The 15,027-nt window shown below is 38.5% G+C and overlaps 2 protein-coding genes across 2 annotated transcripts; both read right to left on the bottom strand.

Moving 5' to 3' along the window:
• Nucleotides 1-4,112: 4,112 nt before the first annotated feature.
• Nucleotides 4,113-6,246, bottom strand: LOC124857387 (odorant receptor 131-2-like). The gene is made up of 2 exons (XM_047348637.1): nucleotides 6,115-6,246; nucleotides 4,113-4,961 (listed from the first exon to the last, which is right to left on the bottom strand). Exons 1-2 carry the CDS (start codon nucleotides 6,244-6,246, stop codon nucleotides 4,164-4,166), a joined length of 930 nt encoding a protein of 309 aa, XP_047204593.1. The 3' UTR covers nucleotides 4,113-4,163.
• A 6,075-nt stretch (nucleotides 6,247-12,321) lies between these two features.
• Nucleotides 12,322-13,790, bottom strand: LOC124857415 (odorant receptor 131-2-like). The gene is made up of 2 exons (XM_047348667.1): nucleotides 13,635-13,790; nucleotides 12,322-13,544 (listed from the first exon to the last, which is right to left on the bottom strand). Exons 1-2 carry the CDS (start codon nucleotides 13,788-13,790, stop codon nucleotides 12,762-12,764), a joined length of 939 nt encoding a protein of 312 aa, XP_047204623.1. The 3' UTR covers nucleotides 12,322-12,761.
• Nucleotides 13,791-15,027: the final 1,237 nt, after the last annotated feature.

The following is a 15,027-nucleotide window of genomic DNA, read 5'->3' as shown; positions in this document are numbered from 1 at the left end:
GAAAATGTTTCCGCGATGAATAACTGAACAGGTGTGTATATATGGAGTGTGAACCAGGTGGAGCAAGGAGACAGATTAGCTTGGAGCAGGTGAACCGAATAAAGATAATTGACAGATAGAACAAAACATGGCTGGAGCAACACAGAGACTCTTGAATACAAACTAACAGAAACTAGAAAAACATGAAACTAAAGCATAACCAGGAAAATAATAAACAGAAGCATGATTCAAAAACTGGGAGAAGCATAAGAAAAAAACAGAAACCAAAAAGCCCCAAATCATAACAGAACCTCTGTTGCATGCTGTACCCACACGTGTCTGCATAGACCTTGCAATGAACTGATGACCTGCCCATGTATGTCCCTGAACATGAATAGTCGAATTCAATACATTGAATATTATCTAAGGTTATTATTACTATATTGCAATATACTATATTACTAAAAATACTATATTACTAAATTACACAAATGACAAGTGTTATGGATTTTCTTATCAAAGTGAGAGAGAAGTCAACTCATTAACAAGAGAAAGACCGGACTTTATCTTATAAAGTTTATTCAAAGGCATTCAGCGTTTGAATGACTGTCACTGAGCAACTCAGAAAGGCAGAGCCCAGAACAAGAGTTTACAAACAGTATTTAAACAGTATGTGGGTGTTACCTCAACTTAAAAAGTTTGAGAAATATGGCCTCCAGACCCTCCCCGGGTCGGAGGTAACAAGGTTATTTATGAGGGCACCCATCTACCATCCCTTGAGATACAACACTTCAGGGAGTGTTAACCATAAAACTTCTGATAATTAATTTACAGACCAACTCCTCTAGGGTAACAAAACACAGAGGTCAGAGAGGAGAGAGGTAAAGGGAAGTTCAGAGTATTACAAAGAATTTTCCACAACATAATTTTGTTAATAATATGATTTATGTTTGTTTTTTTTATTCCGACAACTTAACCAATTTCAAATTACCACTTGTTTTCTTTGGTAAAAAATTTACAAGGTGAAGTTTAAGTTTACAGGGGGTTTAAGTTTAAGTTTACAAGGGGATCACACTCCTCAGCCTCCCTGGTAAGGCCTATGCCAGGGTATTGGAGAGGAGAGTCCGACCGATAGTCGAACCTCGGCTTCAGGAGGAGCAGTGTGGTTTTCGTCCCGGCCGTGGGACACTGGACCAGCTCTATACCCTCTACAGGGTACTCGAGGGTTCATGGGAGTTTGCCCAACCGGTCCACATGTGTTTTGTGGACCTGGAGAAAGCATTCGACTGTGTCCCTCGTGATGCCCTGTGGGGGGTGCTCCAGGAGTATGGAATCGGTGGCTCTTTACTAGGGGCCATCCGGTCTTTGTACAAGCGGAGCAGGAGTTTGGTTCGCATTGCCGGCACTAAGTCGGACCTGTTCCCGGTGCATGTTGGAGTCCAGCAGGGCTGCCCTTTGTCACCGGTCCTGTTCATATTTTTTATGGACAGGATTTCTAGGCACAGCCAAGGGCCGGAGGGGGCCTGGTTTGGGGACCAGAGGATTTTGTCTCTTCTTTTTGCAGATGACGTGGTCCTGCTGGCCCCCTCTAGCCAAGACCTACAGCATGCACTGGGGCGGTTCGCAGCCGAGTGTGAAGTGGCTGGGATGAAGATCAGCTCCTCCAAGTCCAAGGCCATGGTTCTCGATCGGAAAAGGGTGGCTTGTCCTCTTCAGGTTGGAGGGGAGTTCCTGCCTCAAGTGGAGGAGTTTAAGTATCTCGGGGTCTTGTTCATGAGTGAGGGAAGAATGGAGCGGGAGATCGACAGACGGATCGGTGCGGCTGCCACAGTAATGGGGGCGCTGTACCGGTCCGTTGTGGTGAAGAGAGAGCTGAGCCGAGAAGCGAAGCTCTCGATTTACCGGTCGGTCTACGTTCCTACCCTCACCTATGGCCATGAACTTTGGGTCATGACCGAAAGAATGAGATCCTGGATACAAGCGGCTGAAATGAGCTTCCTCCGTAGGGTGGCCGAGCACTCCCTTAGAGATAGGGTGAGGAGCTCGGCCATCAGGGAGGGGCTCGGAGTAGAGCCGCTGCTCCTCCACATCGAGAGGAGCCAGTTGAGGTGGCTGGGGCATCTATACCGGATGCCTCCTGGACGCCTTCCTCGGGAGGTGTTCCAGGCACGTCCCACCGGGAGGAGGCCCAGGACACGGCCCAGGACATGCTGCAGGGACTATGTCTCTCGGCTGGCCTGGGAGCACCTTGGCCTCCCCCCGGAGGAGCTGGAAGAGGTGTCTGGGGAGAGGGACCTCTGGGCGTCTCTGCTGAGTTTGCTGCCCCCGCGACCCGGTCCCGGATAAAGCGGAAGACGACGAGTACGAGTACGAAGTTTAAGTGTGGTTTATGCAAAAAACCATAAATAGAATAAAGTGGAGGAAATGAAAAGCATTGCTTTTAAAACCTGTTTCCAGGTTAGTTTTCTGGGGCTATACCTTTACCCCCATCATTTCCAGAGGAGAAATGAAGGCCAAATGAGGTGACCAGAAAAGAAATCTACTGCAGAAAACTGCCTGGTTGGGAGATGGAATGTTTTGGGTGTACTGGGGGTGGAGCTTTGTGGTAGGAGAGAGCATGCAAAACATTTTTTACTGATTATTTCAGCATTTTGCTTTACTTATACTCATTCTAAACTTAGTTTACAGTTTATAATTTATATGACCTTCAAGTTATAAAACAGAAGGTATTCGTATTTTTTGTTTGCAAACTAAATATTCAAACTCAGTCAGTCCTGTTGATTAGCATGGGTTTAGCAGTGCTTTTTTTCAAATAGATACAAAAAATCCCCCTTAGTGGAAGAATATATTAATGAACTGAATGATGTGTGTTGTTTGGCTTTCATTGTCTATGGAGGAAGGGAAAATAAACACTCTCATCAAAACAATCTAACCTCCCCAGAACACCAGGTTGTAGTCCCAACCAGTGCTCTATCATCTCGCCTGAACACAAGGTCTGTATCAGCAAGTTATTTAAAGGGTACCTATTATGCAAAATTTACTTTTTGATTGTTTTTATACTTCCATTTGGGTCACTAATACTTCTGCAAATAGCTCAAATGCAAAAAAAAGAAAAAATATTCAGCCGTTTTTTTGGTTATAAATGAATGTTAGTTTTTTTTTTAAATCGTGCAGTTTCAAAAAACAATTGTGATGTCACAATTACACTGGCACCTAGCAGCGTTACCTGAGTCCCGCCCCTGACCAGCAACTGAAGCGTCGCTCCTCCTGCTTGATTTTTAGTAGAGGGTCACATCTTGATACAGTTATTTGCATTAAAGTGACAGAGACCCCAAACATCTCATTCTGAAAGGAGCTCAAAATAGGGGCAACTTAGGAGGTGGAATCTCATTATCTGAGAATGATTTTGTGTGAAAAATGTGACATGTTTGGTATAACTCATAGACCTATCCCAAATGTTTAAAAGGAAGTATAATAGGTCACCTTTAAAGCTTGATACAGATACACCTTTCCATTAAGCTTGAGGGACTTGCCATCTTTAATACTGGTTTCACTCCATAACCTCTGTAAAGTCCCTTTACTTTCAGGGAAGTTAAAAAGTAAAAGTCACCGAAATACGTAAAGTAGCTTTACAAAATAAAAGTGTCACAAAATAAAACTGCGTTATGACATAAATAAATAAATCTTTAAGTAAATTAAATAAATCTTTAAGCAAATCAAATAAGTCTTGAAATGAATAAAATAAAATAATAATAATACATTTCTTTTAACATAATTATTTGTGTTTTATTTCATGGGGATATTTATTTATTTCATGGAATATTTATTAATAATTTATCAATAGCAGTATTTATTTATTTATTTAATTTTGAATGAAACGGCTCTCCATACAGGCTTCCCTGCATTCGTGACAGGGATCAGTCAGAAAGTTCAGACTTTTTCATAGCAAATACATTATAACACAAAATTCAAATCCAGGGATTACTGAAGCACAATACTGAAAAATTGCAATGAAATCATAATTCTAAGCAACTTTCCTCCAAAAAGCTCCACCCTTGAGGTGTTTTTTTGAGGTAGGCTTTTACTCTAAGCCTCCTTTTACCCTTTTTAGATCTCGTAGGGAAAGGGGGAAATAAAGTATGGCCCCTGGGCCTTGAAAACGGATTTTTGAAATTGAAACATACTTATATTGGCCTTTTTTGTATCTTTTCTGGATGAATATTTGAATTTGTAGTTAACAGGTATCGTTTCAAGTACTCTCTGAACATCTTGTCCCTTATGCCATATACCATCGGACTGATGAGCCTAGGCATGACCTGAATCAGTAGTGAAATTACATATCGAATGGCCAGAATATCATTTGGAAACAACCTTGACAGGGCCTCTATTACTAAACTATGAACATAGCTTAACATGCACAGCAGCAGCTGGAAGCCATGAAGTAGGACAGTGTTCCTTGCTTTCTTTGCATTTGCTGAAGCAGCCTGTGCAGTGAAAAGAATCCTGAAGTATGTATAGAAAAGAATGAACCAAACAATAACTAGAAACAAAATGTTGGATACATCTTTCTTTTTTGCAAGGATTGGACTTGTAAAAATGTTAGTCCACATACAGAAAATCCTGGACTGAAAGTACTCTGAAGGTCTTGTGGCAATAACTATGAAGAGATCTGGTAGGACTGTCAGTAAACTGAGGAACCATATCACAGTGATCACAATGTAGGTTTTCCTGACTGTACAGATCTGAGGGTGGCGTAGAGGGAAGCATATGGCCAGATAACACTCTAAAGCCATGGCCGCAAGTGTTAAGGGGTTGTTTAGATTTGAAGATATGGCAATCAGTAGCATAATCATGCAAACTGAGACATTGAGTGTGAACAAGATGTAACTCAGGACTTGAAGAAGAATCATCAATGCCAGCATGATGATATCATTGATTACCAGGTGGATGTACAGGATGTAACGAGAGTTTGTGTTGAAAACCTGAAACAAAGGACAAGATTTTTCAGGAAATGGGAAGGAAGACAGATTTGATTTAATAGTAAGTCTACCTTCGTAGTTCAGAGTTCTTAAGCTTATAGCATGAAACAATCTGGATACCAATTGTTTAAAGGTATTTTTCTTTCTGAAGTTTGATTTGAAAATATTTTTGCAAATATCACAATCTCTCAACGCCAATACAAGCACAATTGATGGTATGTGACCTTCCACATGATACTTGAAAGTCCTTTCACATTTTTTTCTGAGGGTTACATTAATTTCCAATGAATTATGTTGGCAAAATGATCCTTTTTAAACGGTCTTGCTGTTGTAAGCTGAAACTTTATATGAACTTTAGTTTTAAAACTCTTGTTGTTATGTAAGTCATGACTTGTACAAGGATTATTCACCATTTTGAAAACAAAAGGTTTAGCAAAACTCTTGCCCTAAAACTTAAAAAAGATGGTTTTATCATTACATTATTTTAACAGACGGAGTAAAACACCTTTCCATAAACGTCTTGGCATAAAATACCTTTTAAACCCCTGCCTAATTTAAGATAAACTGCATCAAAATTCAGCAAGCTCTTCAGTGGTGGCTTGCATCTCTGGCAGCTCTGGCTTCGGAAACTTATTCTTAATTAAGACTTTATTGTAAGAAAACTTATAGAATTTTACATCAACAATATACTAAAAAATATTCAATAAGACCTAACAGACAGATAACTATAATAATGAAAAGTAGAACTTTCAGAAGAAATAATACAGCAACAATATTAATATTTTCATATTACTTTGCAGCTAGAGGCATATGGACCTTTTTACAAGTACACTGGTTGGAATAGAACAACACACTTTGAGGCTCATTCATTTGTCATAAATGGAAGTTTTATGAATAAATGGCATATATGGGACACCTTAAGATTCTAGTAGGCTCATTTCTTTTTCTACTGTCATTTCTTTGCATTAATCACTTTTAAACTGCCAGAAAAACAACTGAAAAAGAACATTTCTAAAATTGTTACTTAACTTCTCTATATTTAAATTCATGCGTTTTGTTATTTACTGTTTCACAACAACAGAAATTGGGTGAGAATTGCCTGAGCTATTACACAAAAGACACAAATGCAAATTTGCAAAATGTACAAAATCGATACCTGATGTTTTCTGAATGTGTGAACCAGAGTAGCATTAATGTAGATGATCAAAAGGGAGATGACAACAGTGATCACATTCTTGATGATTGCTAGGTAAAGCGGGTCCCGAATGACAGTTGTAGTGGTATTCATACCAGTATGTAGAAGGCTTACAAGTAATCTGAGATAGTGGGCCAAACTGCAGAAAAATGTTCAACAGGTAAATGTTAAAACAGGATAAATGAATGGCTTATACAGTCAGAAACATAGCAGTTAACCTGTTTTAATAGGTTTTAATAGCGTGATATTAATTAGCAGAACACAAGCACTCTTCAACATAATCAGAGTGATCTTGGGATTGTCTTTACTTTAAACAAATTAATATTTTAATTTCAAGCTCATTTTCAAATATGACAGTAAGCAGTTTTTAACTTAAAAAGGTGTTCCATTTCATCAAATGTTACAATTTTAAATCAAGAAATGTAATAGTTTCTGATCACAGAAATACAATACATTTTATAACAAGCCCTTTCACACCACACCGTAGTGTATAATTACATGCATCACTTTTAAAGTTTAAATATCTGTTTTGATCAATAAATATTTATCCATTGCTAAAACCAATGAGTCACCAAACCAAAAACAGCAAAACACACATCATCAATGACAGCAAAATAGAAATTTTCAACTGGACAACAAAATCACAACTGATGTAATGTACATATTACCATTTTTTCTTAACAGGGAATTTAAAATGAATGCTAAGAATTAATTTTTAAACATTTTAAACAGAAACAACACAAAGCACAGACTCACCTGGTGATGATCATATAGGGTTATGCTGCAGACAATAAGTCAGGTCTGCTTGACATGTCCTAATATATATCTAATAAGAAGGGCAGTCTTGAGAGTAATAAATAGTCAACAGTGTAATTTGTGTGTTTTTGTGCACGTGTATGTGTATGTTAGGGCCATGATAGACTGCATTGCAATGAGATGAGAATGGAAATCAGTATATTTGTCCAAAGCTTGTTTTAAGCATTATTCTGTCTTGAATAACCACTGCTACTTCTTAACAAAAATACAAATTTAAATAAACAAACCCACATATGGTCTGACCCAGGGGCATTTTTAGGGTCTCAAATCATAGGGAGCTTTTGCCCAAATCCAAAATATTTAGATTTCAATAAGACAATTTATAAGTAATTTAAGGTTAAAATAACATAGGACATATTGTACCAGTTCTCTGTCCCGGCTGGTTTTAGACTGACTGTAAATTATTGTGAATCAAACAAAAAAGGTTTGCAATAATTTTACTTTTTATTTTTGTTAGAAGCTGAATGAAGGATAAGGAGAAACAGAGTTTAGGTCTGATGAAAAACCATTTTGCTGAAGCAAATAATGACACATTTTGAGGTATTTAGAAAAAACGTAATCTGAATTTTTCGCTGACAAAAGTTTTTCTTAAACTCAGAGATGTTTACCATGGGCCAGATAAATGAGCTTGTTTTGTCATCTACATAAATTACCTTTTTTAAAGGTTACATTCTCATCAAAGTGTTCCACTCCTGAGGCTCCATTGTCTTTATTCTTATATTTCAAAAAAGGAAAGTGGAATAAAGTGGAATAAAGTGGATTTTCCTAAATCTTAGTCAAATGGTAAAATCCTAAAACACATTTATTTTATTATGCCAAGAGCTTTCGAAACATTTTATTAAAATTGTTCCTTCTTTTATGAACCTGTTCTCTTTTATCGCCATCTTTTCACCCCTTTATTCCACTTCTGAAGAAATTTGGCCTGCCAAAAATGATAAATGAAACATTTTTCAACACAGTCTGTTGTTCTGCACTAAGCATGTGAGACATTAGTGCAGTTCTTATTATTAAACACTTTGAGACAGAAGGTGTTAAGTTGTGGTGTTTAAAATAGAGCATAGAGCCTCATCCTGAACCTTATCATTACTAATATTACAGTTATTAATAACTGTATACATATGGTATGTATGTCTCACCTTCAGTAAAACTGTATCCTTGTTTAATTAGTTTAGTTTATATAACATTACATGTGTAATTCAGAAAAATAAAATAGTTAACTAATCAATGGTCCACCAGTGATTAATTGCTATGATTTATTTCTTAATTATGCTGCATCTTTAAACCCAGAGCTGTATGTTTAGAATCAGCACAGAAGATATGAAAGAGAAGAGGGAGGCTTACTTTTGCACTTTCTACTACGTCTTGCTGGAACCAGGAGATATTTTCCTGGTTTATTGAGCAACAGGTTTTTCTGTCTACATGTAGAACTAGAATATAAGACTGGCTGCTGCAATGAGAAGCAATTTGTGGATCTGAAGGACTTTTAATGTGTTTAGCTACGTTAGGATTAAATGCTTTTATTTTGACTGAAGTAAAGGACCAGATATTTTCACATTATGATGCAAATCCAGCTAGAAGCTCACAGAGAAGGTTGCTACTGTTTTCTATCACAGTCACATCATTGAACTTCACCTGACGCTCAGGTGAAAGTTCCTCATCATGACCCTGAAGATGCTCATTAGAGTGAACCTCCACCTGATGTCTTGCTGGGTGAATAAGTGATTAGCTGTAACTTACAATTAGCCCATTCTGAGTCAGCATTCAGGTTTTACCGCTATCTTCGTCTGGGTTATACCGCTCTGCTTCCACCTGTTCCTGAACACACACACCCACCAGCTTCCCACTTTCCGGTTGGCTCCGCGGTTGGTCCGAAATGAGCCTTTTTCGAGGCGCTCAGTGTAACTTTTCAGGTAATGAAGGAGGCAGGTCGACCTGGAGTGAACTGCTGTTGGACTTCTCCAGAATGGAGTCCGTCTCTACCTGTGCGCGTAGTTGCGCATTCGTGGTGCTGCGAGTGCGCAAATAACTATTTTTGTCTTCTCCTTTTAACTCATTGTCAGGTTAGGTGGATTATATGGAACACAATTGAAAAAATTTGATTGTTTTTAAATAAAAATGTGAAGTCCAATACCATTTTGTGGCTGCATCTTTTTAATACTTCTAAATTTCTTCTATCAAGAAGTCCGGGGCTGTTCAGAAAACATCCTGGGCTTCGGTCCAACCACACGCCTGGTCTGACCCATAAAAAGTAAGAGAAAAAAAGAATTCTTATAATCAGGCAAACTGTTATGATAAAACCAGCAGCAAGAAGAAAACATTATTAACTATAGTCACTACAGTCAAAAAAGAGTTATTAAGTGCTTAATTTGGTACATATGCAAACCAACATAGGCTAAAATACAAAACATTGCCATAGACTGCACACTGTTGCCATGTATCTTGCCCTGTATGCTGCTCTTTTAAAGAACCTCTGTTATGTAAATCTTAATGTGATGAAATGAATGAGATTTTGTGGAACATAATGTCCTGTGATGTCTTTAAAGTACGCATGACACTTTTGATGTGATGCCATTCAGCATCATTCAGTATATTGAGATCAAAAGGGTGAACAGTTCCGTAGCTGTGTCACAACCAGACAAATTATTCTGTGACGTTAACATCTCTTTATTAGTATTTCTTTGTATTAAAGGAGCAGCTGACCATCAAGGAATGGTATTGCAATGCTCTATAAGTGCCCCAAATGGTCAGATAATTATTAGCTGGATTAATCCCAGTAAGACCTGCCTCAAGTTTCTATTTTAGTTTTAAGCCTCCTCGAGTGCGTGAATCTTTAAAGAATAGTGTCAGGGACCAAACAGTTAGACAAAGGACAAAAGTATACAAGAAATATCCTCCATTTATTCTTCCATAAAAGTTGCCACAAATCCATCAAAAAGCACACAAAAAAATCTAGAAAAATGGGCCCATAGGAAAGAATCAACCAACACCTAACCTAAACTGACAAGCCAGAACTGACTTCTTACACCAAAGGGGAAGCTGGTGCCTATCTCCAGCAGTCTTTGGTCAAGAGCCGGGGTACACCCTGGACAGGTTGCCAGGCAACACCCAAACATGCACACACATAAGGGCAATTTAGAGAGTCCAGTTAACCTAACAGGCATGTCTTTTGACTGTGGGGGAAGCCGGAGCACCTGGTGAGAACCCACACATTCAAGGGGAGAACGGGGAGAACATGCAAACTCCAATCAGAAAGACTCCCAGCTGGGAATCGAACCCAGGACCTTCTTGCAGCAAGGCAACAGGGCAGCCCCAAGAGAGGGGGAAACATTCGGCAAAGGTCACCGGGCCTGGGACTCGAATCCGGGAAACCCACATCAAAGACTATAGTGATGGGCTCTACTTACTTAGTTTTAATAAGGACTCAGGCAGCAGCATCCTGGATCAGCTGCAGATGCCTGATTGACTTTTAAGGCAGTCCTGTGAAGACACTACTGTAGTAATGAATTCAATGAAAGATAAACTCATGGATGAGTTTTTCTAGATCCTGCTGGGACATTAGGCCTTTAATCCTGGTAATGTTCTTTGGTTGATAGGACGATTTAGTGAATGTCTTCATTTCACTGAATGTCTGGAGGTTAAGGTCTGAGCACATCACTACACCCAGATTTCAGGCCTGATCAGAGGTTTCTAGCTGTAGTAATTGAAGGTGTCTGCTGACTCTTGATCACTCTTCCTTTGGTCCAAAAATAATTACTTCAGCCATGTTTTTATTGAACTGAAGAAAATTATGGCACAACCATGCATTGATTTGTTCTATGCATCTAGCCAACGATCTTAAAAGTTAGCACACAGCTTCAGCTAATACAGCTAGAAACCACCAATCAGGCTCGAAATCTAGGTGTAGTGATGGAATCTGATCTGAACCTTCAGAGGCACATAAAAACAATAACAAGGTCCGCCTTTTATCACCTAAAGAACATCTCCAGGATTAAAGGACTAATGTTTCAGCAGGACCTTGAAAAACTAATTTATGTGTTCATCTTTAGTAGAAGTGATTATTGCAACAGTGTCTTCACAGGTCTGCCTAAAAAGTCGATCAGACATTTGATGCAGAACGCTGCTCCCCACGTCCTTAATAGAATTAAGAAATTGGAGCACATCAACTAGGTTCTAAAGTCCCCACACTGGCTCCCCGTATCTCAAAGAATAGACTGTAAAATTATTTTGTTAGTCTATAAATCACTGAATTGCTTAGACACAAAATACATTACAGACTTGTTGTCTGTGTATCAACCACCAAGACCTTTCAGGTCTTCTGACTCAAATCTACTCTGCATACCCAGAACCAGAACCAAACTTGGAGAAGCAGCTTTTAGTTCTTATGCTCCACTAATCTGGAATAACCTCCCAGAAAACTGTAAAAGCACTGAAAACTTAAGTTGCTTTAAATCAAGATCAAAAATGTATTTGTTTAGAGTGGCCTTTGAATGTGTTATCTAAACATTATTAGTTACGTTTTCAGTCCAATTTTCCTTTTGTTTTTTTATCCATCATTCTATTCTCTTTATTTTTTAATTACCTCTGTTGTTTGATTTTCTGTATCATTGTAATGTTTTTCCTTATTTACACCACCTTTAGTGCCTTGTTGTTGAAAAGCGCTATATAAATAAACTTGACTTGACGAGCCTCCCATGGCCTCTATTTGGAGAACTGGCAATTGACATATCATGTTATTAGAATGGTTTCTAGCCTGAAAATGAAACAGCAACAGCAGTATCTCATGCATTTTTGAGCATGTGTTTATTTATTAAATAAATTATTTCCAACAAACACTTTACACTATCTAAAGCATCACAAACAGCCAGCAGGACTTGAGAAGGGCTTACATAGACAGAAATTAATATAAAATGAATCCATAATGTTTCAGTTTTTTCCATGTCAAAGTACTACTCTCAACCATAGATAATGCGTGCCTGCCTTTTTAACATGAAACAACACACGTTTTATTTAAAAAAAGGTACATGCTCTTGAAACTTACATGTCAACATTTACATGTTAATGCAGTGCTTGAAAGTTTAAAGACAACACACAAATATCTAATTATTTCTTTTCGATATTTTTATCAGCTTTTAAATGATGACTCAGTTGTCAGATTAAAAAATGAAGACTCAGGAAGAAGTATCTTAATGAAACATTACAATAAATGACAGAAATGAACATTTACATAGTCTTGTGAATATTGGAAACATATAATGGTTCAGTACAAAATCTTGCCAGCTAATGGAAAAAGAAGCAAAAGAACCTAAGAGAAAACTGTTCAGGACTAAGAGTCATATACTGCACAGTGAATACAAGTGATCAATCGTTGATTCAAAGGGGAATGTGATTGGCTGAAGCATTTGGTTCCATTGTTAACAGGCTTCATTCAAGACTTACTGAAAGTGACACACCTAACAATGTTTATCAGAGGTCCTGCCATGGAAATTCACTTACCTAAGCTCTCTGAGAGAAATTAGGAAAACAAAAATTGATTTTGTATGTATGTAACCTTTAGATTTCAAAATATTTCGATTTTCATTTTGATTTACAAGTTGTTTTCATAGTGTAATCACATAACTGAAATGAAGTTTGTCTAATTTTGGTCCCATATCAGTTTTGCTTGAAAAAGATTTTTGTTTGATCGCTTGAAACAGCAAAATTCATTGTCTTATTTTATGCAAAGGACAGCAAACTGCATTAAATGATCCAATTCAGGGAATCTACCACAACACAAAACACTTTACTGACAGATGTCATTTGTTGGCGGCTCTAATGGTGCACAGAAGATACTTTTTCAAATAGCGTTTAAATGTACTGTCTCGTAGTCCGTACACAATAGGACTCACAAACCTGGGAAGAATCTGGACTAATATGTACCAAACAAAAAGTATTTGGACAGTATTTGCAGGAGCCAAGAACACCAGAAACGTTTTTGCCAATGGATATATATACATTAACATACACAAAAGTAGCTGAAAGCCATGAAGAAGGATAGTGTTTCTGGCCTTTTTTGCTTTTCCTTGAACTGAGTTAGCAGCTTGAGCAGCACAAAATATCTTGAAATAGGTAAAGAAAAGAGTGAACCAAACTCCACATAAACAAATCATATGAGAAACATCCCTTTTTTGTATACTGATTGGGTTTCGGAATAGAGTGTCTCTTTGACAAAATATTGTAGAGTAAAATAACCATAGAGGCTCCGTTGCCAGGATAATAAATATGTCTGGCAAAATTGATGCTGCACTCAAAACCCAAACACAGCCGATGACAAAATATGTTCGTTTGATGGTGCAGAGTTCAGCGTGTCGAAGTGGGAGACAAACAGCGATGTAGCACTCCACCGCCATCAGAGCTAAATTTAATGGAGTGTTGAGAGTGGTGAAAACAGCAAAGGTAATAATGAAGCAACAGATGGAGGCATTAATTTTGTTGAAGACGTAACTAAAGATAAACAAGCTGATTGTTATAGTCAGCTGGATCATATCATTCACCACCAGATGGATGAAGAGGATGTAACGAGGATTCATATAAAATATCTGAAAGAGAAAAAATAAAGGTTTTATCAATTTACTTTGATTTCAATAACTGACAAAGATAAGTCATAGTCAAGGAAGACAAAGGCTGACTTGGTGTTTTCTGAAGGTGTGAATCACTGTTCCATTGATATAGTTGATGGTAATGCCAATAGCCAGGATGATCACATTTTTGGCCACAGCAGCGATGGGGGATTCTCTATAAGCCAAGCTGCTTGACATGTTGATGTTAAAAGATGATGAATTCATGTAGTAAACCAATATGTTGCCCTTTTCTATGAAGAGAAAATCATGTTAAACAACAACACTTTAAATGTTTTGATTTTTAAGGCAAATTGAAGCATTTAGTGTTCACAAAAACGTCTTAGTCCTTAAAACCGATGCTCAAGGAATTATCACTGGAAAAAGTTACACAATATTTTCTATAGTTTTTGTTTCCTTTTTCACAATTGTTGCTATTTTGTTTATGCCACTTACAGGGGTTGGACAATGAAACTGAAACACCTGTCATTTTAGTGTGGGAGGTTTCATGGCTAAATTGGACCAGCCTGGTAGCCAGTCTTCATTGATTGCACATTGCACCAGTAAGAGCAGAGTGTGAAGGTTCAATTAGCAGGGTAAGAGCACAGTTTTGCTCAAAATATTGAAATGCACACAACATTATGGGTGACATACCAGAGTTCAAAAGAGGACAAATTGTTGGTGCACGTCTTGCTGGCGCATCTGTGACCAAGACAGCAAGTCTTTGTGATGTATCAAGAGCCACGGTATCCAGGGTAATGTCAGCACACCACCAAGAAGGACGAACCACATCCAACAGGATTAACTGGACACAAGAGGAAGCTGTCTGAAAGGGATGTTCGGGTGCTAACCTGGATTGTATCCAAAAAACATAAAACCACGGCTGCCCAAATCACGGCAGAATTAAATGAGCACCTCAACTCTCCTGTTTCCACCAGAACTGTCCGTCAGGAGCTCCACAGGGTCAATATACACAGCCGGGCTGCTATAGCCAAACCTTTGGTCACTCATGCCAATGCCAAACGTCGGTTTCAATGGTGCAAGGAGCGCAAATCATGGGCTGTGGACAATGTGAAACATGTATTGTTCTCTGATGAGTCCACATTTACTTTTTTCCCCACATCCAGGAGAGTTACGGTGTGGAGAAGCCCCAAAGAACCGTACCACCCAGACTGTTGCATGCCCAGAGTGAAGCATGGGGGTGGATCAGTGATGGTTTGGGCTGCCATATCATGGCATTCCCTTGGCCCAATACTTGTGTTAGATGGGCGCGTCACTGCCAAGGACTACCGAACCATTCTTGAGGACCATGTGCATCCAATGGTTCAAACATTGTATCCTGAAGGCGGTGCCGTGTATCAGGATGACAATGCACCAATACACACAGCAAGACTGGTTAAAGATTAGTTTGATGAACATGAAAGTGAAGTTGAACATCTCCCATGGCCTGCACAGTCACCAGATC

The sequence above is a fragment of the Girardinichthys multiradiatus genome, chromosome 20 (genome assembly GCF_021462225.1).
Source record: "Girardinichthys multiradiatus isolate DD_20200921_A chromosome 20, DD_fGirMul_XY1, whole genome shotgun sequence".
Taxonomy (NCBI): Eukaryota; Metazoa; Chordata; class Actinopteri; order Cyprinodontiformes; family Goodeidae; genus Girardinichthys; species Girardinichthys multiradiatus.
This window is presented reverse-complemented; position numbering and strand designations above follow the sequence as displayed.

Excerpts from the sequence above, each read along its gene's own strand:
- LOC124857387 (XM_047348637.1), bottom strand. The coding sequence starts at position 6,246 with ATGAATACCACTACAACTGTCATTCGGGACCCGCTTTACCTAGCAATC. Across the intron at positions 4,962-6,114 it reads ACACATTCAGAAAACATCAG|GTTTTCAACACAAACTCTCG; the intron begins GTATCGATTTTG and ends CCTTTGTTTCAG.
- LOC124857415 (XM_047348667.1), bottom strand. The coding sequence starts at position 13,790 with ATGAATTCATCATCTTTTAACATCAACATGTCAAGCAGCTTGGCTTAT. Across the intron at positions 13,545-13,634 it reads ACACCTTCAGAAAACACCAA|ATATTTTATATGAATCCTCG; the intron begins GTCAGCCTTTGT and ends TTTCTCTTTCAG.